Raw genomic sequence first — 23,825 nt, 5'->3', positions numbered from 1 at the left:
ATGAAATGTGGAGATAACAGTAAATAAAATAACTGGGCAACCAGGTTAGCATGTTATCAAGAATGAAGAATAGTATCAGCTTAAATTCATTAATTACTATGAAGATCTGGTAATGCAAAGATCTTTACTTCTACCGTATATAAAATATAATGGCTTTCAAGATATAAATGTTGAATGTTGGAATAATCATTAAATCCAGAGCCTAATTAAAGTTCAGATTTAAAAATTCCTGGTTTTCCCCAGCTTCAACATTTTAAAAATAAGTATTTCCAATACCTCTGGTCTGTCCACTACAAAGAACGTTATCCCCAGCATTTTATTTTAATTTAAAAAATAAAATTAAATGAACAACAATGAAGAAGATAATTTACATGATGTATAAGCTAGTTCAAAATTAAAACTGATTCAATTTCTGGGAATTTCAAGTAACTATGATTCAAAATTTCAGTAAATACTTTCAAAGGGCTAAAGACTGTGCATGACTAGTTTCAAAGTACTAGAATCTCCAGGAAAGAAACAGTCTGTCTTCACATCAGATAAAGTCTGACTTCAGTTATACATCACTAGGATAGGACAGCAAAAATTACACCAAAAAGCACACTGGCTTTGGTTATCAATGATCTCCACAAATATTTGTTCTTCAGTATCTAGAATCATCTCAGAACTGAACTCTGAAAACTGCCTTTAGCCTTTTCAGCTAAGTTATTGATCGCAGTTTTGATCCCAAAGACTTCAGATGTCCTGTAGATAGCTTTGTCAAAGATCAGCAAGTTTCTTAAAGGGAAAGCTAATCTTGAGTAAGGATTTTGAAGATAAGTCATTAATATGTGGGGAGGCAATAAAAACAGATGATGGGTTTGATGTGCTCAGGGTATCCCATGCTGATGAGAAAGTATGTTGCAGTGTCCTATGCTTCTAAGGACTTGAGTCTACATAATTATATTGTGTTTGTGTAGTTCACAGAGGAAAAAAAAAAAAGAAGGTTTGTACTACAATCATTATCCATGAGAACAAGATGAAGTCTCAGACTACTGAAAATGGTGGGAGATTTTTGACTTGTGGAGTCACTATCAGCAGGGATTTCAAAAGAATTACTAGAACTACAAAGAAATGGATGAATAATACATCTGCTGGAAATTACACTTGCGGAGAGACCAGAATTATTCACCAATTTGGAAAGCATGGAGGGTTAAATATTATGACAATTTATTTTGACATTCTGTAGGAGAAATAGTTTCAATATTTTCAAAACAGAAACATTCTGACTTTTAATTTTGAAAGAGCATATTTGTTTTGAAATTGACACAACATTGTTCTGGATTTAACAAAAATGTTTCAGGTTGGCAAAGAATAAAGTTTTTCTTCCTGCTGAGAAAAGAATACAAACTCTAAAAGTCATTGAAAGTTGTTTCAAAAAGATGACAAAGTACATTATTCCTATAGTTCTTTGGCAAAAAAAAAAAAATCAATCACAGGAAAAAAAATCCCAGAGATGTAAAAACTGACTTCCTCTGTTTTAACCCCAAGTGAAGCAGGTACATATCACCTAGATCACTATACAACTGTTTCTCCCTCTGTATACTTCCCCTACTATTTAGCTTCCCATATATTTAGCTTCCCATATACTTCTAATGGTCAACAGACCCTGGCACTTTCAAGAGGGACGTAAATCACTAAAGACCTTATGGGGTGATTTCAGTTACATAGCAAGGCTCCTTCTGCTTCTCAATCTGAATATTGGTGGCAGTTTCATTTAAATTAATCACAGAGCTTTATATAAAGTTACATACAACATGGAATAATGCAGTCAATACAAAAGTTTATGTCTAATTTTTGTGCTAAATTCAATTTATTCTTACAATGACTCAACTATTTCAGTTTTCACTATGCTGCAGACTCAGGCATTAACATTGCATGAAGTTTATTTTATTGGCTACCAGGAGTAGAGAATCTGGAGAATCTGGACAGGTAAGGGGCAAGTAAATGAAGTTTTGCTTGAATGGGGACACAAAAGTAAACTTGATTCTGGCACAATACCTGACAACAAAACAGGAGTTCTTACACTGTAAAGCCTATTTCTGCAGTGAGAATTCCACTCTCAAAGTAATAGATTACATGAAGCTCTGAATATTACAAGTGGCTCACAAAAATAGTTGTCTCTAATCCAAGGACTCTGCTTTAAGGAAAATTTAAGCTTTTAAAAGGTGATGGGAGAGATTCTCTACTACAACTTTCATTGACTCAAGCCAAGTAAAGGAGCAGCACAACTTGAGGTAGTCCTCTATCATTTTGCAGGATCTCTTTTTAGAGCTCTGTCAGAGAAACTGAAGATTTATTCAGTCCATATAGTCTGAAAGAATCACAGCACTTTGATGCAGACACTTTCTTCTCTAGGTTCCCAGCCAACCTCTTTTCATGGTCATCAGGACACGTAGCACAGCTGCTCATGCTTATCCTGAACACCTCCACTTAAGCAGTGAAGTCATGGCTCCCATGCAATATCAAAATGGGGATAGTAAGTGGAATTTATCCTAACACAGCAGTGAGTCTCTTTTTGAAAGAGAACAAAACTCCCCCTCTTCTGCTTGGTGCTTGGTGTTTTCTGTATTCTTTCCTAAGTGATTTTTGCTCAATTTTAAAATGTTGTTACTATTTTCATGAGTTGCAGCAGTGACCAAACACAGTTATGAGCCAAGGTCTCTGTGTATGACACTGCATAGACTTAAAAAACTGTCCCTTTTCCAATATATTTGTAGTCTGCAGAACCTTAAAAACAATGCATTTAGTTAGAAAGAGACATGAGGGTAAACATAATGCTACATCCAACATAAAAGATTAAAATAATCCAGGTAGATTCCTGTTCCCTTTTCCAGTAGGAAGATGTAATTACATTCAAAGCCAGCAAATGTAAACTACACAGAAGATATCCTTTTATATTCAGACTAAGTGTGGAACTCGGATGCAACTAATTTTCTGTGGAAGCAAATAGCTTGGGAAGATTTAAACAAGAATCAGGCATTAACAAACAAGCACAACATCTATAATTTCCATACAGAGGATGAAAATCACAAGGAATGTCAATCTTCTGACTTGAAACAAATCAGCCAGTTAGCGACACTCACAGGAGATCTATTTCTTCATGGAGGAGAAAAAAAAAAAATTGGACGTAAGAGATCTTTCTTTGAATCTCAAGCACTGAATGATCATCCCTGACATATGGAACATATGTCCTAGAATATATGGACATTTTTCTGTTCTAATAGGTATGCATTTCTTATCAGAAAGTTATTCTCATTTCACATTCACTTTAATGGCACTGTTGTCCAGAGGGTTATTCGTGATTCACAGCACCAAGAAAACAGAATTAATCCCTTGTTTTTTTACTGGAGATCTTCAGTATTGCCAGATACATTCTTGTGTTGAGTCTTTATGAGCTAGTAATCCATCACTTTCTCCACTTTGGAGTCATAATTCTGTTTTCACTACGTAAGTGCAATTTATTAAGACTCAGTCAGCCTGGATCAGAATAAATCATCATTGCCTGAAATTGAAACCCTGTCACTCACCATCTCTTTCTTATGTACAGGCTCTTATAATTCGCCCTCTCCTACTTCCTAGAATCATAGAATTGTTTAGGTTGGAAAAGAACTTCAAGATCTTAGAGTCCAACCATGTCCCAAAATGCCACATCTACAAGACTTTAAAATACCTCCAGGGATGGTAAATCAACTACTTCCTTGGGCAGCCTGTTCCAATGCTTGACTATCCTTTCATTAAAGAAGTTTTCCTAATCTCCAATCTAAATCTCCCCTTGGGCAACTTGAGGCAGTTTCCTTTTGTACTATCACTTGTTACTTGGGAGAAGAGATCAATCCCCACCTTACTACAACTTCCATTCAGGTAAGTGTAAAGAGTGATCAATATCTTCCCTCAGCTTTCTTTGCTCCAGCCTAAACAATCCCAGTACCCTCAGTTGCTCTTCACAAGACTTGTGCTCTAAGTGCTTTATCAGCTTCAGTGCCCAACTCTGGAAACGCTACAGCAGTTCAGTGTTTTTCTTGTAGTGAGGTTCCCAAAACTGAATACAATATTCACAGAATCACAGAATGGTAGGGGTTGGAAAGGACCTCTAGAAATCACCTACTCCTAGCCCCCTGCTAAAGCAAGTTTGTATAGATAGGTCACACAGGAACGCATCCAGGCAGGTTTTGAAAACCTCTACAGAAGGGCACTCCACAACTTCCGTAGGCAGCCTGTGCCAGGGCTCCCTCATCCTCACAGGAAAGAGCTTCCTCCTCATGTTCAAGTGTTCAGCTTCCTGTGTTTCAGATTGTGCCCGTTACCCCTTGTCCTGTCATTGGGTGCTACAGAAAAAAGACTGGCCCCAGCCTCTTGACTCCTAACTTTTAGGTATTTATAGGCATTGATAAGGTCACCTCCAAGACGTCTCCAGGCTAAACAGCCCCAAGTCTCTCAGCCCTTCCTCATAAGGAATACCTGATCATCTTGGCTGCCCTTCACTGGACTCTCTCTAGGAGTTCCCCGTCCCTCTTGAGCTGGGAAGCCCAGAACTGGACACAGTTGAGGCCTCACCAGGACATTGTAGAGGAGGAGAACCTCACTTGTCCTGCTGGTCACACTTTTCTTGATGCACCAGAGGATGCCATTGGCGTTCTTGGCCATGAGGGCACATTGCTGGCTCATGTTTAGTTTATTATCAACCAGGACTCTCAGGTCACTCTCTGCAGAGCTGCTCTCCAGCAGGTCAATCCCCAGCCTGTACTGGTGCATTGGGTTGTTCCTCCCCAGGTGCAGGACTCTGCATTTGTCCTCCCTTGGGAGGTTCCTCTCTGCCCAATTCTCAAGCTAGTCAAGGTCTTACTGAATGGCAATAGAGTCTTCCAATGTATCAGCTATTCGTGCCAGAGTAGTGGTAATTTTCTTGTGAAGACTCTAAACTTTGCATTCTCATTTTGAGTTCGTTTGTCACGTCGTACTCACACTGCTGAAACAAAATCATTTGAAAGGAATGCAGATTCTTGCATTTGCTTTGTACTCTAGTTGTTCCATTATAAATCTGTCTGGGTACTGGTCTTAGCAGCAGTACTTTCAATAGACTTCACCATCTGGTCTTTTCCTTACGTCATGTTACCTCTTAGTAAGTCCTCACATTTACAAAGTTTGCAACTCTGAAAACAATATATTGCCTGACTTCAAAGCTCGAACATTTACCTAGTTTTTTCTTCTTTATACCATTACCTATTTTCCAAATTCAGTCCTAAAATTTTGGGGATAACACAGGAGACCAGATTCAACTCAACTACATTTACGTTATTCCAGGTCTGTAAAGGTAATAGTAGTTAATACGGAAACAAATGCTTCATATTCTATTTTTTAATGGCAATAGCAAAGCAAAGTCCTATCAAGAACAGATGATAATAATAAAAAGGCCAGTCTTACATAGCTGCATAGCTACTTCTGAGGTGTGTAGCAAGAGGTCTTCTCTGCTATTTTACTGCTATCTTAGATCCACAAACAAAAAGACGATGTGCCATTCCCAAATTGTCGGGTTTATTTCATTATGGCTTTGGGTGAGACTTCCCAATAAAGGGTGTAAAGACACAATACTGCCTAACAGAATAGGAATAAACAAACCAGGCAAAAGAACTGTGAAATTAACCTGTTCCTCAAACATCTCTGAAATTTGAGTAGGATTTTCAAGAGGACGACCTGTTTATCTGCATTTCTGATTAAGAAAATGCTAAAATTGTTCCTGACTTCACAAAACGGAAATTATATCAACCATGTGGATCCTTTATTAGAAAAAATAAAAGCCCCATGATGATGACAAGTGATGAAGAGTTCAGTATGTTAACCAGCAAGAAAGTCCTGAGAGTCACATAAATGGGGACAGGGAGACCAAGAAAGAGTGGATGAAGATGCAAGGAACAAAATGCAGCATGCAAAGAGCATCTAAAGAATGCAAATAATAAATAACAATAAGGAGGCTGATAAAAATGTATATTCAGAGATAGATTTGAGGAAGACTGGAGAAAATTTAGATACTCCATCAGAAATAGCAACTTACAATGATTCAACTTGCTGTGAGGAATCAGCAGAAACCATAACTGGAGTCACATTCAAGTTCATCATTTCAGAATTCACAATTTCACAGAAGTGCTTATATCTGACCTATTACGCAGATTTCATAATCCTCATGTTAACATGTAAGAGCTGACATTCAACCTTTTCTAGCAAAGTCTTCTTTGGATAGAAACCAAAGTATTCCCTTTCATTCTTCAAAGCAGAAAAAAAACCAAACCAAACAAAACAAAACCCACGTTACACTTCTACTAAATGAAATAATAGTAGTCTATATTTTGTTCTAATTCTGCTTGTATTGCATCCCTCCAGTCTTTAAGGAAAAGAGGGCCAAGAGGAAAATCCAAACTTAGCACAGATTGAAGAAGTAAAGCCAAATCATCAGCATAGAGAATAATTGTATGAGTCCAAATTGTATGAGTACCAAAGCTTACCCACAAATAGCTCATAGTAAATAATGCATGCAGTTTAAAGTCAGTTGAAATAAGTGCCAGGACAGTTATCAGGCAGTAGTGAATTTGCAAGCCTTTGAAACAAACTTTTGGTTTTGATTCCCCCTCTCTGACATACAAATAACTGAATTAAGATGGAGATAGCAATGACTGAAGTGTGGGCAAGAGCTGGCCTGTTCTGCAGCCTTTCAGTCCTACATCAACACAGACTTGTGGTGCTGAAGAGGAAATAGAAACATGATAGAGCAAGTTTTGACTTTGTGAAACAAGTTCTTAACATTGTCTCACGTCCTAAAGCACTACCATGCCACAGAAATGGAAAGGAGATTATCTTGGTTGAAAGATAAAGCATAAAAGCAACAAATTATGGAACTACCACCATCAGCCAGCTGCCTTGATTCCAGTTTAATTTCAACTATAGAAATATTATGTTTCTATTACATAATACATACATATTACAACCTTTGCATGACCTAAAACTTCCACATTGGATGTTCATAGAGATGCTTCAGGGCTAGCGTCTCTTCAGGCAAATTCAGCTGCTCAGATTGTTGAATAATAAGCACATTTTCCAGCCTTGGAAAGGTACCAGGGGCTGTCCAGCAAGGCCATAATATTGAGGGCATTTATGAAAGGAAACAGAAAAATGCATGAAAATAAGGTACTATACCAAAATATATGGGTTTTCCTCGTAATACTCTAGCCTCCTCTATTTTACCTTCTCTTGTCAATGAGTCAAAGGTTTAAACAAGCAGTAAATTGCTGCACTGAAAATGCAGCCAGCTGATGATTCACAGGAGCTCTAAAGCTTTTCCATCACTGCTTTCCAGGATTCGGTAAAAAAGTGCTTAAATTGCAATCTAAATTACTTTTTCCTTGTCTCCATCAAATTATGGGTTGTTTGTATGAACACAGCTCAGGCAATTCTGATTATCTTCAGTCAATAACTTACACATAACAGTACCAGTCCTTGGATGACTAGAAAATGTTGACATTATCTACAGTGATGACATCTGGGAAAGAATAACCTCACATACCAGTACAGATTGGAGAATGAACTCAGAGAGTGGTGTAGGGGCAAGGGACCTAGGGGTCTTGGTGGACAACAGGATGACCATGAACCAGCAACATGTCCTCGTGGCCAAGAAGGCCAGTGGCATCCTGGGGTGTATTAGAAGGGCTACAGGCAGTAGATCGGGAGAGGTTCTCCTCCTCCTCTACTCCGCCCTTGAGAGATCACATCTGGAATATTGTGTCCAGTTCTGGGCCCCTCAATTCAAGAAGTACAGGGAGCTGCTGGAGAGAGTTCAGTGCAGGGCCAAAAGACGATGAAGGCAGTGGAGCATCTCCCTTATGATGAAAGGCTGAGGGAGCTGGGGCTCTTTAGCTTGGAGAAGAGAAGACTGAGAGGTGACCTATTAATGTTTACAAATATGTAAAGGGCTGTTGTCAGGAGGATGGAGCCAGGCTCTTCTCAGTGATATCCAATGATAGGACAAGAGGCAATTGGTACAAGCTGGAACATAAGAGGTTCCAAAGAAACACAACAAAAAACTTCTTCACTGTTCAGGTGAGGGAGCACTGTAACAGGCTGCCCAGATGGGTTGTGGAGTCTCCTTCTCTGGAGACATTCAAAACCCACCTGGATGAGTGCCTCTGTGACCTCATCTAGGTGGTCCTGCTCTGGCAGGGAGGCTGGACTTAGATGATCTTTCGAGGTCCTTTTCAACCCTTAAGATACTGTGATTCTGTGACTTATTTGTTTTTATACCATGTGTATACCATACTCATTTATATACCATGACTTGCAGGAAACATGAAAGCAATTAATCTAAAATAATAACAAAATTAGTAAAGTATTCCAGGAAATATTAATCTTTATTATTATTATTTCTTAAAAAAAATAGGTGATTAATTTGCCATTTAGAATTAAGAAATTAAATCTGAAAAAAAAAAATTATAGCACTTCATATTTTGAGGAAGGAGTTTGCTCATGTTTTTACTACAGCTGCTTTAAGTTCTATTTCTATTTGAGCACTGAAAAGCAGTAGAAGTACACTGCAGAAATTTCTAAGTTCACAGAATCACAGAATGGTAGGGGTTGGAAGGGACCTCTAAAGATCATCCAGTCCAAGACCCCTGTTCAAGCAGATCCTCTTAGATCAGGTTGCACAGGAATGTGTCCAGGTGGGTTTGGAAAACCTCCAAAGGAGACTCCACACCCTCTCTGGTCTGCCTGTGCCAGGGCTCCCTCATCCTCACAGTAAAGAACTTTTTCCTTAAGTTTAAGTGGAACTTTTTGTATTCCAGCTTTTGTCTATTTTCCCCAGTCCTATCACTGGACATTTCAGAAAAAAACGTTACCCCATCCCCTTGACATACACCTTTAAAATACTTATATGTATTAATGAGTTCCTCCCTCAGTCTCCTCTTCACAGTACTAGGATCTTACTTTAGTTATTGTCAATAGAATTATAAACTGCTTTGTTTCCTAACCATTTAAAAGGAGTGTCTGCCTCACACAGATAACTCTTCCCACAGAATCAATGCCAAGACAATTAGAAAACACTGAACTAAGTCTAAGCCTTTGCTAAGAAGCATAAACCACCTTAGAATTATGAAAATTTATACCAGAAATCCAGAAACAAGGTTTTGTCACAAGTTTTACCATCATGGAGTTTAAGCACTACATTTTGTATCGTGTTTCAAGATGCTTAGTTGAATGATTTTTTTCTCCTCTTGTATTCCAGTGGCTTAAGTATTACTTCACCTTGAGAATCAACTGCATTACACATTCAGAAATAGAAAAATACCACTGCCTTTTGTCTTCGATACAATCAACATTTATGAAAAAGATACACTAATGATTACCTTTAAAAAGTGTACATTGCCTTCAAACAGATTTCATATATCCTCTTTGTTAAAGCAGTAACCTTTCACACTACTTTAAAAGATGTATATTTAGATTATTAAAATAATTTATAGTCCTCTAAGAAGAACTAGGAATAACATAAAGAGATCATGACTGAGATTTACTGTCTTCTACCTACTTTTATTGCATGAAGGAGAAACTATTTCATTTTGAGTTACAAAAAGGGGAAGGAGATCAGTAAAATTGAGTAACGTTTACAAAAGCAGCAATATCTCAGCTACAATCTTTTAAAAAGACCATCCTGATAAAAAATACTGACTATATCCACAGAAATATCTGAGGGCTAATACTTGCTTTTGAAACTCATTCCAGATGTCCATAAGAAAGATAAGTTTCACAGAGACATAGTTTACCTTATGTCACATAGAAGAGGGAAGTAAGCAAAAAGGATAAAAAAAAATGTTTAAAACTGACCACTGTAATACATAAATCCCATTTTCCCATAAAAAACAATAGGTACATTTCTTGTATCGTCTTGTGTCTGAATAAGTGAACACTGTTCCCACTGTTAAGATTAGCACAAAAGTGCTCTGTAAAATCCCAGCTAAGTAAATCTCAATCTTGTATCTGAATTCATCACCTCTATCAACAAGCAACAGCCATGGAATGGCTATCAGTGAGCTGTAAATGTAAACTACAGAGACACTTAAATCACATGCAGTTCTGCTGTAATATATGCCTATTTAATTGACACTTGACATGAAATGCCATTTTAACATGGATTGATATTATTTTAGGCTAGAGGGTAAACAAATCTTGCTTGTTCATATATCATGTAATGCTGTTTTCATCCACACATTACAAATTGTCATCACAGCTTACAGGTGCCAGAATGCAACTACGAATTGAACCATCAATGAATAAGGAATACAAATTTAAAATTAGCAATGGATCTTATTACTAACCTTAATAACATTCAGGAAATGGGTTGATGTTGCCAGGTGGTACTATCTTCACTGACAGTATTTGCTTATCTGCCAACTTCAATTAGACTTTGAAATATTTGAACAATGATTGTGAATGAGTTCAGCTTTTCACTGAATCTACCTGAATTTTAATCCAGAAATTTGAATCTGAACTCAGTTAAACCTCTAATTAGATCTAAATACCTATTTAAATAGTCTTCCACTAACTTGGAGCATGAACAGCAACACACCCATTAGTAACAGTCACTCTAAGTGTCTTTGGTCATGGAGGTACCAGACAGATAAAACTGTCCTTTCATGTTGTTTGCAGCAAGAAGAGTAAACCTTTTTCTGCTTAAATTATTATCTTCCTATTTATCAGCATATCACTTTCATTATCATCTTTACTTCAGGTTTTCAAACCATTATGCGTTATCACTTAGACTACCTTCCCAAAATACCCAGCACATGGTATGCTAGTCATTTGGGTTCTATCGCATCCATTTCATAACGCTGGATTAGTATCAGTTTTCTTAACACCACATTTTCACTCACAGTAAGCTGGTGTACTGTGTGATATCTACTATTTTTTCCAGATTCACAGGGCCCAAACCTATCCTAGATAATCTAGGCTAGCACAAGGCAGATTGGCAGATTTTTTTTTCCCCATTGACAATACACTGTTGGCTTTTACTGATTTTTTTGTAATAAGTTTTGATTTTGTTTTTTTCATTCTAACAAAGTTAAATACCAAAAAACACTTCAGATCCTTTGGGAGAATATAGACATTTCCCATGGATTTATCATAAACACGGGGCAGTCCCTGTGGTAAATGAAGACACTGCATTGGAGACAAAGTATGGCATCTTTCTTTCAGCTAGTATAGCTTGAAAAGAACTGTAAAATCCTTTAATGGTCATCTTCTGTATGAAAAATATCTCAGTCTAGTGGCAGAATATTCTCAGTCAATTTCTAGTTAATACAGGAGCCACTGGCACCAGGGATTCATCGCAGAGAAAAAGGCAAGCAGTCTTTTTGGCAAGATATGGAAGATGATATTTGTTATAATATTTGTGATGCAAAAGCTGAATTAAAGAGAAAAAGAAATATCTATCCTTATACTCTTGGCAGTGCAACCTATGTCATCTATGGTGGGTCAGCCTTAGTGAGCAGCCAAATGCCCATCCAGCCATTTGCCAGCTACTCCCACACAGGGACTGACAGAGTCAGGGCACCTTTCTCAGTCAACTAACCAACAAGCTGTTTACTCTTACACCTGGATGAGATCAGGTTCCACATATCCAATAATGCCAGGTGTTAGGACCAAACAGCTTACATGGACAATGTCCTGTCAATATTTTAGAAAGTGTGTAGTGAAATGTCAAATAATATTGGCTTGTGAAGGGAGTGTAGTCAGGAGAAATATCACACTACAAATCCTGAAAGCTCTGTCATGCTATGCTAAAATGGTTTTATCAGATATAGAAAAAAGAACTGACTTTCCCTCTCCTGCACTAGATTCATAGTAGACAAACCAACAGTATCTTCACTGCTAAGTGTCTAAATTTTCTGGAGAGGTCATCCTACCAATACTTAAAATTCATCATCCACATCCTATAGAGCAACATCTTATAGAGCAATACTAATGGAGACCATAAAATGTTGGAAAGCCTATGGAAGTAGGGTGATAAATAGTCCATTACCAAGCGTTATACTGAAAAACACCATGTGCATTAATATATCCCGTTTTCCCTAAAGTTCTTCATGCATTTACACAAACCACTGTGTGTAGAAGTTTGAGAGATTTGCAAACTTCCACAGAGCATTTTAATTTCCAGCTATTAATCTAACATATCTCTTCTCCAATGATCTCAGTGTAACTCTTAAAATTGGAGATTTCATTTGTGCCTTTCGTTTGCTTTGCCTTAACCTGCACAGATGCTAGAAAATGAGCTACATGCCTTGTCTTGATGCAGTGTACTGGAAGATATACAGGAGATTCATCTACCTTGCAAGATTCTCACAAAGCTAATTGATGCTTATTAATATAAAACCCAGTGGCCTGCATAAACATGAGTAGATACACAATGTTGAACATCTTGCTACGTAATCTGTTCACATTAAAACTAATTCCTGCTAAAAGAGTTAACACCTGAACTCTCTTAAGAGTTCAGTTTATTTTCTTATCATAATTTTTGTCTCTAATTGATCTGTTACTATTCCAATCATTATTTTTACATAAAACCATAACAAAGTTTTGCCTTTTCCCTTCCCTTTCTCCGTCACTTTTTAAAGCCTTAGCATCAATTTCAGAACACTTGCCATTCTCCATCAAGCAGGACTGTAACCTCTTCTCATGTCACAATGTAACCCCTTATAATTCCCAGCACATTATCCCCAGATTGTACTGAAGTAAAATTTGTTTCCAAGATCCCTTTCTGATACCTTGGATTTAGATAAGATAAGCTATTCCTAACTGCTTTGATCAATAGCAATACTGAAGACATAGCAAGAAGAGAGTTATTTAGCCAGGTGTCCCTTTGTAAAGACTTCCTCTTAACAGTGAGTCAGAGCAGAATACAGGGTCAAAAACAGTGTGGCTGATAATAAACCTGTGAGTAAATTAAAGATTTTGTTTAGCTCATTATTGAAAAAAAAAAAAAAATCTTGATTTCACATTCACTCAAACTTCCCTCAATTAAAAGAATGTTCTTAAAATGCTTTTGGATTTTTGCTTAGCTGGGTGCTTGAATAAAAAAGACTAAACAGCCTGTCAGAGAGATGTTAATGTGTGCCTTGGTTCCTGTTTGTATATAGATGACCAAATTCATAGCACTGCAGTTTCACTGCAACTTACTTGTGAATAAGTTTGCTAGATTTGCCTTTTTTTTAAATCACTTGATTGAGACAATTCAAAGAAAATGTCTTCTATTTTACTTCTCTAGGCATATATAAAACATGTGCAAGCCCTATAATACTTTTTATTTCAACCAGCTGTTGTGTACAATCCACTCTATGCAATGCAATAACCAGCCTATTTTACAAATGTAGCAGCCCACCCAGCCCTAAAGAGGAATCTCCCATACTCATTTTACCAGCATAAAAGTAAAGCATGTGAAAACCAAACTGAAAAATACATTTTGATTTCCAAAGAAATTACATTGTTACCACTTAGTAGGTGAGAATTTCTGACAAAAAGCTCAGAGTAACATTACCGGGCAGATTCCAAGATAAACACTCGAATCAAGTAAGAGTAGAGTAATGTTTGGTAAAAGCTTGTCAAAATTTAAAGCTGAAAAGTTGCACACATCAATCTCCAACTATATCAAGTAAGTGGCTTAGTAGGAAACAAATGTCTGTACCACCAAGGTACCTAGTTTTGGTGCTTAATGTAGGAGACCAATTTCCTTTGGTTCTCTGTATGGACATTGTCAAGAATGGGCACCAAAATCAGGTGAATAAGACACCACTACAGAGTGAAAACTATACATGAAGAAAACACAGTATTGCCTAAACCTGCAGGACATTTACAAAAAGACCAGGGATGCTGTCACTCAAACTAATCTTATTATAGTTTCTTCTACTCACTGAAAAAAAAAACATTTAAAACATGTCAGTCCTGAAACATTCCATTATTCATTTTAATTGATGTGTTTGAATGATGGAGATGAAAAGTACATGCACACATCTAGAACATAGCACCAGTTTCAAAACCACCTTACTCAATTTCACTTTAGTGCTGGCAGTTTTCAAAATGTTCTTATCTTACCTACATTCTCCTCTACAGATACAGCCTCCACTCCAAATAGATTGCAATCAAAGATTGCAACAAAAATAAACTATCAAAGGAGAGTCATTGACTGCTGTCATATGATTACTTAGGCCAGGTTAGCTAGTTGACCAAGAGAAAACATAATGGTGAGTTTTGAGGAGTAGTAGAAGCAGAAAAAGACCAATATTATAGCACAGAGCAAAGGAGAGCATCCCAGTCACAACAATGACAAACACAAAGACTTCAGAAAAAGAAAGGGAGGGAAGGAAGTCTGATATATCAGAATGATAATAGAATAAAAAAGCAATAGAAGCAAAATAGGTACAGAGACAACTGTCAAATGTCTTGATAGAAAAGTGTTTAAACAATAGCTAAGAAAAAAAACCCCAAAGTGTAAATAGAAAGATTAAAAAGGTCATTATCAATCTAACAGAGAAGACAGAAAATGTCAGTCCTCATCATTTGAGCAAGGTTCATCAAAAAGGAAAAACACATAAAGATATTGCAAAAATCAAGGTGAAAGTCAAAGAATTTGTCTAAAATGTGAACTATCACAAAAATGGAAACATGGATAGACTATATTTGATAGAACAAAAATGATCGCATTTCAGTGAATATCTACAAAGATAAACTCTAGAGGAAGAAAACAATCTTTCTATTTTTGATAAAATAGCCTTTACCTATGCAACACGTCTGCACTGTTACTCTGGTAAGATGAAAAACACACGTATGTACGGACTTGGACACCAGCAAATACGATGTTTTAAACAACACATCTGTGTAACATCAGTGCTCTAGCTTTCAATAACAATCAGAGCAAAGCACACAGCTGAGAATTCCAGGTTGTAATTGTAACACTGGAAAAAAGTTCAAATAATCAAAACCATTTAATAATTCAGGATTTCAAATTATCAGGAGACAGTGAAACACATGAAATTCTATCAAGTGTCAAACTTCCAGATCACATTCTGAGACCAGAATTCTTCACTCCCTACTTTAGTTATAAAATCTGTGTATGAAACATTCCCCTAGAGCATGCAAAAGCACAAAAGCATTGATGTTATATATCCATATAAAAGACTTAGTAATTAACATTGACTTCAGCAAAAGTTAACATCACTGATTAAGTTAGTATACATATTCACATTCCTTTCCTTAGATCTTGTCTACCAACTTGCCACGTTTCATTACTGTGACAAGTAAACATGGAGATGACAGGTAGCCCAAATTGAACAGTTCTGAAACAAAAGCACTGCCTGCAGGACAAGAGGGAAAGGACAGGCAAAGAAATAACACTCAAATCCCTTACCTTCCAATTAGCAGAAACTCCCCAAGCACTCCCAGACGCCTCATGGCGATGAGGATCCCCCTCACTGTCATTCCCTCACAGAAGCAAACCACCACTCTAGCCTTGGGTAACCTTTCTCGCAGCTTGCGGAGCAGGCGATCAAAGCTCTTTTCCCCAGCATTGCTGTAGATCTTGTCAGAGTGAGCAATGCAGAGACCTTCTTGGGCAGCCAGCTCTTTGAAGGCTTCCATTCCACTTTCCCCATAATTCCCTGTTTAAAAAAAAAAAAAGTTCATATTATACCATGCATTTGACCAATTTAGAGGGAGCTATGATGGGAAAGATAGAGTTTTCCTCAAAAAATCAGTTAGCATTAGCAGAAGGAAAAGCAAAGGAGATCCACCAAAGTGAACATACACAGAGGTTAGTGGGGCAACAAGACATCCATGTATCATTAGGTCTTATACTGACCTGGAGTCTGCAAGTTTCTTTTCTTACACTTATTTACCAGTGAATATTAAAGGCAAAGAAGGGATAGATAGGTAGGAAAAGGGACAAAGACAGTTCAAATAGTAAAAATAAAGTTTTATTAACATTTCTATGGCAAAAATCACAGTTGTGCTAGTCCAGGAAAACAGCCATGCTAAAGAGAAAAAATGATTTCATTCAAAGCTGTTCTGTATCCCATGCAGTCCATACTTATACAACTAAGTGAAAGACTTGTGTAAGTTTAAAACACACTGATCTGTTCTGACTGACCAATGATCATGACAGTTAAAATTTAGACTTGATAGTTCTCTCGGAATAAAAGACTTTCTATCTCCAATAACTTTGCAATATAGAAATATTTTAACTTTGCAGTCCAAACAGATTCACAAATTCACTTCATTTTTTTACTTATACATTTACAAAGCCAAACCAACAGCTTTACAAAACTCAAACTACCTTCAGCTATGGAGACAGGTGAAATCTCAAGTTTTCTTTGAATATTTTGTTTGTCATGAGCACAGGCTTTATAACAAATATTCATCAGGCAAGAGGAGCAGATGGATTGCAGAAAGAAAATATCTATTAACAGTAACAAAAAGTGATTTGAGAAGCATTAATTTTATGCTACCCACATTTGTAATGTTTAGTTAATTTATTAAGGAAGTAACATCAGATATGCAGATCACTTCTACACCCAGAACTTTTCAAGAAAGGGATGACTGAAGACACCCATCTTCACCCTTTGCAGCAACAGTTTGAAATACCGAGTTGCAAAGAGGAAGACCTCTGAATCAATCTGATTTCCTCAACAAAAGTAATCAAAGCTCAAAAGGTGTAGCCACCAGACAGAAAATTCAGATAGAGATGCTTCAGGCATTCTTTATAAATACAGTAGAAATAAGTGCATTTTTCCAGAAATGTGGATCATTTGCCACAGATAAGACACACTATGCAGACATACTATGACAGCCATAGTCATACTAGGGTGCAGTCAAATCTACCAGATCTAGTGTCAAACACAAAACTCAAGTTCCCCAGACTTGTGCCCTGAACTGCCCCAGTTTCTCACAAATTTGCAGCACAACAGAATGGTCTCTTTTCCAGTCTGTGACTCAATGTGAGATATAGCAAGCAGATCAGCCTGGTTTTTTGTCTATGAGCCAGATATACTCAAGAGAGGGAGCAATGCCATGGCCCTTCATGGTCTTAGGAAGGGGAGAAGAGTGGAAGAGCTGTGCCTAATGGGAACACACCACAAAGCAGCCCCCACTGTGGACTCAGCAGCACAGCTCCATTCCATGTCCCCATGCTTTGCTGAATGGTGTGGCCTGTGCAGGGCTTGTCATATGCCAAGAGGAACACAGGTCAAGTTGTTTCCATATATTTACATGTCACAGTCTGCATTCATCGAAGACCTAAGGCTAGGTAGTTTGAGTTGCACTGTTTTGTGACTTATCTCAGAGTCCAGACTGAAGCAGGACAGTTGTTAGTAAACAACTTATGCTTTGGAAGTAAATTAGTTTCTGTAATGGTTTCATCTAAGCCAAGTTGTGGTAGCAGTGGGGCTACAGGGATAGCTTCATTAAATAAAGAGCTGCTAGAAGCTTTGGCTGCAGATGATAGGGTCATTGCCAGTCAATTTTAAGATGGACTTTCCACTAACCAAGGCCTGGCCAATTAGTGATTGAGGTAACGCCTCTGTGAATAACATATTTGAGAAGAAGTTGCTGCCCAGTTGCTAAACAGCAGCAGCAACAGAAAGTGAGAATATGAAAACATCTTCACAGACACCAAGGTCAGTGGAGAGGGAGGGGGAGGAGGTGCTTAGGTCCTGGAAGAAAGATTCCCCTGTGGTGAAGACCATGATGAGGCAGCTGTGCCCCTGTAGACCAGAGGCCAACCGGGGGAGCAGAGTTTCACATACAGCCAGTAAAAGACCCCACACCATAGCGCGTGGATACCTGCGGGAGGCTGTGACTCTATGGGAAGCCCATCCTGGAGCAAGTTCCTGACAGGACCTGGGAGTCTGTGGGGAGAGAGGAGCCCACACCAGAGCAAGTTTGCTGTCAGGACTTGTGACCCTGTGAGGGACTTGTGCTGGAGCAGTCTGTTCCTGAAGGACTGTTTTCCACATGGATGACCCATACTGGGCCAATGTGTGAGAAGCTGCCCCTGTGGGAAGAACCCATGTTGGAGAAGTTCATGAAGGACTGTCTCCCATGGGAGGGACTGCACACTGTACCAGTGGGAAGTGCAAGGAGGCTTCCCCCTGAGAAGAAGCAGTGGCAAAGTCTATCTGTAATGAATTGCCGAGTCCTGGGAAGAGGGAGAGGTGGGAGAAGTGGTTTAAGATTTGGTTTTATATCCCATCTCCCTGCTCTGTTCTGATTGTTTGTTAGTAAATCAAATAGTTACTCCCCAATTTGATTCTGGTTTGCCTGTGATGCTAATCACTGAGAGATCTCCCTATCCTTATCTCAACTCACAAACCTCTTGTACTATTTTTCTCTCCCTTGTCCATTTTAGGAGGAGGAGTGACTTGGTGGGCACTTGGCACCCAGCCAGGGCTAAAACCCCCCCAGTTTCCCAAATTCATGTGAAACTTTATGGAATACAGACTCATTTGAAACCAGTAGGATTATTCTTAATGTCTTACGTAAGGCGAGCCAGAGGACTAAACTAAATTTTCTTAGCTGTTTAGGTAATGCACATTAGAAAATAAATGTAGTAGATTTCCTACCTAAATAGTAAGGTCGAATGGGATTTTCTCATACATCAGTACATCATTATATTTGTTGTGTAATTTAAGTTAATGATTGCAACAAATGAGACATTAAATCCACTTGGAATTCTTTTTCACAGCTTTAATTTTGAGGAAATAACAATTACCTCAAACATAGCTACATTTGTACTAATGGTACAACAGCCTAACAATATATAGGCTAAGATGAAGTAAGGTTGTTCTCCTTAAATCCAGTAAATGTGATAAAGAGCTCAGAAGGAGAAATGCTAATCAAGATCAAAAATACACTGACACAAGATCAAACAGGCAGAAACAATCTGAAGCTAAAAATGAAAGCTTTCTAACCCCTACATGAAAAAAAAAAAGAAAAAGAGTGGAACAGCTTTCCAGCAGAAGCACCAAGAAAGCAATCTGATGTTAGACTGGTGCTGGCTAAGCTCACAAGAGCATTTATATAACATAGCTGTCTGCAACAGACAGAGAGAAGACTTGATGACCCAGGCAGTCCTCTCAGTCTGTTTGCCAAGTAAGACAACATGCTGCACACCTTCTCCCTGCAAGGGAAAGTGTCAGGAAGAAAATGAACATGTGACAGATGTTAGGTACATTGTTCAGTGCACTCAGCTACCAGAGTAAGCACAATGTAAGAGCATACATAGCATAGAATACAGTAATTAATTCTGTGCAACAGCCAAGAACATATCCATCTGTACCAGCTTGCTGGGTACATCCATTTCAATCCACACACATGCAACAGCTGAGAGATAAAATGTGTAATGAAAGAAATCTGCTCAAGATGGTAGTTAGTGAAGAGTTACAAGGGGGCCAACGATAGATCCATTGAAGAAAATATCCACCTTTATCTGCAACTGCCTTTTGTTACCAGGGTCAGCTGTGAAAAGCAAAAGTGTTTATTATTGTGAAGCTATAAACAACTGAATATCCTTCTGACCTCTACTCAAAACTAGGTGAACCAGTACATATTCTGAGCCCCACAATACCTTACTAATTTTTAACAAATTTCTTTCTTTTTAGGTTCCATTTTTACCCTGTTCAGGGAATTAAATATTTTCCTTATATGCCTCAAGCAAAGTCTGTAGAGCAGTACAAAGGTGATTTCTAATCCTATCATGGCTGTAATCATTACTAAGAGGATTTTCATGACACTTAGTGCCAAACAGCTTTGTTTCATCACTGTAAAAATTCTAGATAAGGCTACTCCTGAGACAGAGACACATATCTGAAGATGCCACTGAGAACTATATGTAGCAGGAATTACTCTCAGTCATTGCATTCTATGTATTAAATATCCTAACAAGAACATTATGATGCTGTAGTAAAAATCACAGATGCTATCTCAATCAACCGAAGAGACACGAAAGAAGAGAGTACTAAAAATTTAGCCTACAAATTGCTCCTGTGAGACAGTAAGTATTACATTTGTGCCACAACTAGACTGAAGTAACACTATTTGCTTATATTAACACTTGAACAGTGTGGGGAGCAGAACCCCTGAGCTACATCTAAAAGGTTTACGCTCTTCTTTATATTATAGCTGTTTGGCAAATTTGCACCCATTCTCTTCATCAAGGGAACCATTTATTTTTCATTCACAAAACGGAATATAAATGCAATGAGATGATTATGAGAATCCTAGACATTGTTGTCTTAAGCGATGCACAGAGAGGTTGTGTGGGTCCTCCCAAGCCACATGACAGGAAGTGCTCTGTTTTCAGAGGGTTTATAACCAAAACACTGTGTCATTTAAATCAATGTCTAATTTAATGCAATGACATTCTAATTTGTGCACCAGTATAAGGAAATATGAGTTATTCCTATTCATGCTGCAGAGAACATCCTTTTGACTTATAGCCTAGCACCTGCTTAAGAAAAAAATCTTTGAGAGAAAACCATAACTCTGAAGAGGAAGACTGAGGCTATTCTCTCACACTCTGCTTTCACTGCCAATAGGAAATATCAGCTACTTTATTAGAGACCCCTTTAGAGACACACCTACAAAAACAACAAAAACCCATAGCAGAGGACCATAACTGGAGGAATGCTCCAATGCATTTAAATAGCAAAAGGAAGGGAGCAAGAGTGACTTCACCTGCCTGGACTATGAGCAGTGCCATTAAGGGCTTATTTGCTGTGTTTAGTACTCTAAACAGCAGAAGTAACCACAGTCTAGATGAAAGATAAACACACAAAACCACGTACCCTGCAAACACATGCACCAATAAGATGAAAAAATCTAGCTTCTCACCATGGGATACTACAGAGACAAGTCATATCAGATGAAGGTTCCCCTTTTAACAAACAAAAAGTGAGAGATCATTGCCTGTCCTCCTCTTTCTTCTCTCAACATTATGATCTTTTTTTTCACTGTGCCAAGCTTGTAGATATGTTACTAGAGGTATGAAGCTTTTTTCAGTGTTTAGTATTGATTCACTACTAAAACATCTCTTTTCCTCTGCTAATTAGCTGCTTTTTGACAGATATACAATGAAGAGGAAAAAAAGAGCAATTGCATGACGTAACAGCAGGGAATAGCTACTCAAAAGCTTCTCTATCACAGAAGCAGATTATATGGGAAGAGTGGACCAGGGACGTGATCTGATTAAATTACTTCTTGATATGATGTAATAACTTTTAAAAACTAGTTATAATACTAAATATAACAGTAACTGTACAGTTGTCAAATATAAGTCTGAGAAGACTTGAAGGTTTTGGATGACTAGAGAAAAAAAAAAAAAAAGAGAAAGGAAAAAAGGGTACCAATTCTCTCCTACAACACCCCATGTTTACCTATGCCACAAAGGCATCTTTCAATAAGGTCAATTCACAAGCAAATGGTTGAGTTCCCATTTTAATATACTTCTCAATTGGATCATATTAATCATGTACATACTCTTAATCCATTGCAAACTAAGTAACTTCAATCAGCAGATTTAAACTAGTATGTTAGTAACAGGTTGGAAGCACATACATAATCAGGTAATCCATCTCAGATGACAAGGAGTTACTTTCTAAACAGAAATAATTCAACCTCTTACATCCATTTGTCTACACTTTTGATTGGCAGAGTTAAAAATAAAAGCCAAAGTCTACATTTAACCCTGAATATAGCAGGCTGACGACAAATTAAAAGTTGTAGAAATTGATCTGTCCTTGTGTGTTATTTTGGTATATCCAAAGCATAATGCTATACTCATGCAAAGCAGCTTTGTTGGCATACAGTTTCGAGGACCATTGAACTCAGTCCTTCTTTCTCCAGGCTTTTCTGTCACTGTGGAAAGAGCAAAGATCAAACACCTCCATGTTTCCCTGGAATATCTTTTTCAAGGCTAAAATCTACACTGATTTCAGAAAGGACTGAATTTTACCAGTTATCAGCCATTCCAAATAGGATTTCTGTTTCCTTTTTCAGTGAACCCTCTTCACTTAATGTTGACTTTGCTACTGAAAGCCCTTGACCACACAGTTTCTTTTCAGAGTTCAGATATGATGTTCTCAGCATCATTTTCTTTTTTCGCTGAGTGTATATCACCTCAGGAGTTTTTAAGAGACAACTTGAAAGCAGGCAAGTCAAGTTATTAAAGCCTTTTACAAACCCTAAAGGACTGGTTGCTTTCCAATACAGAATTCTGCATGGATGTGGGCTCAAATTCTGTTATCAGTCAGGACAAAACAGTGGAGAAAAAACAAAACCACAATGTCACTAGACCTAAAATCCCAGTCTAAATACAAAGCTTAAAAGGAAAATTCTACCTCTCATTTTATTCTAAATGCTTTTCAGATTAATGGGAGAGGGAAAAAAAATCCTTTACCAAGAATGCTGAAATAGTTATTCCAATCTAAATACAATGGCTTTAAATAAGAGAGAAACAAGTCTTATCACCTAAGGAGAGTTTAATACAGGTTGAACATCACAGATACTAAATGCAGATATTCTTCTACCAGATACCAGCTGGATTGTCCACTAGTCCCTGTCAACCAGATCAGGTCCAGATCCTCTGTTCTAAAGCTGCGTGTAGCCTGCTACCACCAATGTAGGTATCACAAACCTCCTAATCACTACTAGCTTGCCTCCTAGGCCAACTCATGGCTCTGTAGAAGTCAGCATTTTCCTTGCTATTTTTCTTTGAGATAGATGGACAGACTTTGTGTTGTGTAGAGGCCTCACCATCTTTTCATTGTGGAGAGGGCAATTCATTATTAGAAACTGAAATAGCACTACAAAGATTGTCTTCTTTTGAAATATCTTAGCAAAGTTTTCTAGGTCCACCGGAGATTCCCAAGCAACTGTTCTCTAGTCTTATAAAGGACAGAAGAATGTGTTAAATGAATGAACTGAGTCATCTTTGGTACACTACAGACCTCTGCCATCTGTGCTTACAGATTATTATCTGCAGAGCTTAAGAATTCCAGAAATGCACAAAGTGAGCTGTTGAGACCAGACTAGTCTTTTCATTTTCTGAAGTCAAATAAAATTGAGTACAAGGGAGAAAATAAAAAACAGAAGATGACAGGGTGAATTTATGTCATTGTTGTAGCCATTAAACAATACTGTTCCTACTACAATCCAACTTTTCAGAGAAATGAAGCTATATTTCAAATAAGAAAATCCACATGACATTAATAAATGCTAGATTTCCTTCTGTTATTAGTTAAAAAGTAGACACATTTTGCCAACAGCTTACCATAGCAATGTATTATGTCAGCAAAGAAAACATAAAGAAAGGTAAAATTCTTCTACTGAGTAAAGTGGTTATATTTAAGCCTTCATCATGAATGAAGCAGGTGCATCATCTTGAATAACTAATTGCTATTCTTGTCAGAAATACAAGCACAGGTGAAGTCAGTCCTGAAGTAATGAAAACATTAGTGATAAATGACACTTCCTTAATAAAAGAAATGTCAAAATATGGTCTTGTGCTAACAGGTTGGGTTTTTTCCAAAATATATTCAAAGATTGCTTATTTCTTATGTGTCTAACAAGCAGCTTTAGAGTTTCATCCTTTAATGGAAAAATCCCTGGCTGATATACAGTATTTGTAACAAATTTGTTTGCTGAACTTAGCCTTACTGTTCATGACTTATCAGTGAGGAGCTTTTTGTCTTCTTAAAAATGTGTTAAAA

The 23,825-nt window shown here is 37.6% G+C and overlaps 1 protein-coding gene across 3 annotated transcripts in view; it reads right to left on the bottom strand.

Moving 5' to 3' along the window:
- The window catches only part of GRM1 (glutamate metabotropic receptor 1), a 179,624-nt gene that overhangs the window by 126,199 nt on the left and 29,600 nt on the right, over positions 1 to 23,825 (bottom strand). For all 3 annotated transcript variants that reach the window (XM_061990262.1, XM_061990263.1, XM_061990264.1), the window contains exon 2: positions 15,473 to 15,722. In XM_061990262.1, coding sequence (XP_061846246.1) covers positions 15,473 to 15,722 — 250 coding nt within the window. The remainder of the gene's footprint in view (positions 1 to 15,472; positions 15,723 to 23,825) is intronic.

The sequence above is a fragment of the Colius striatus genome, chromosome 2, assembly GCF_028858725.1.
Source record: "Colius striatus isolate bColStr4 chromosome 2, bColStr4.1.hap1, whole genome shotgun sequence".
NCBI classification, from domain to species: domain Eukaryota; kingdom Metazoa; phylum Chordata; class Aves; order Coliiformes; family Coliidae; genus Colius; species Colius striatus.
The sequence above is the reverse complement of the archived record's forward strand: the minus strand, read 5'-3'. Positions and strand labels throughout refer to the sequence as shown.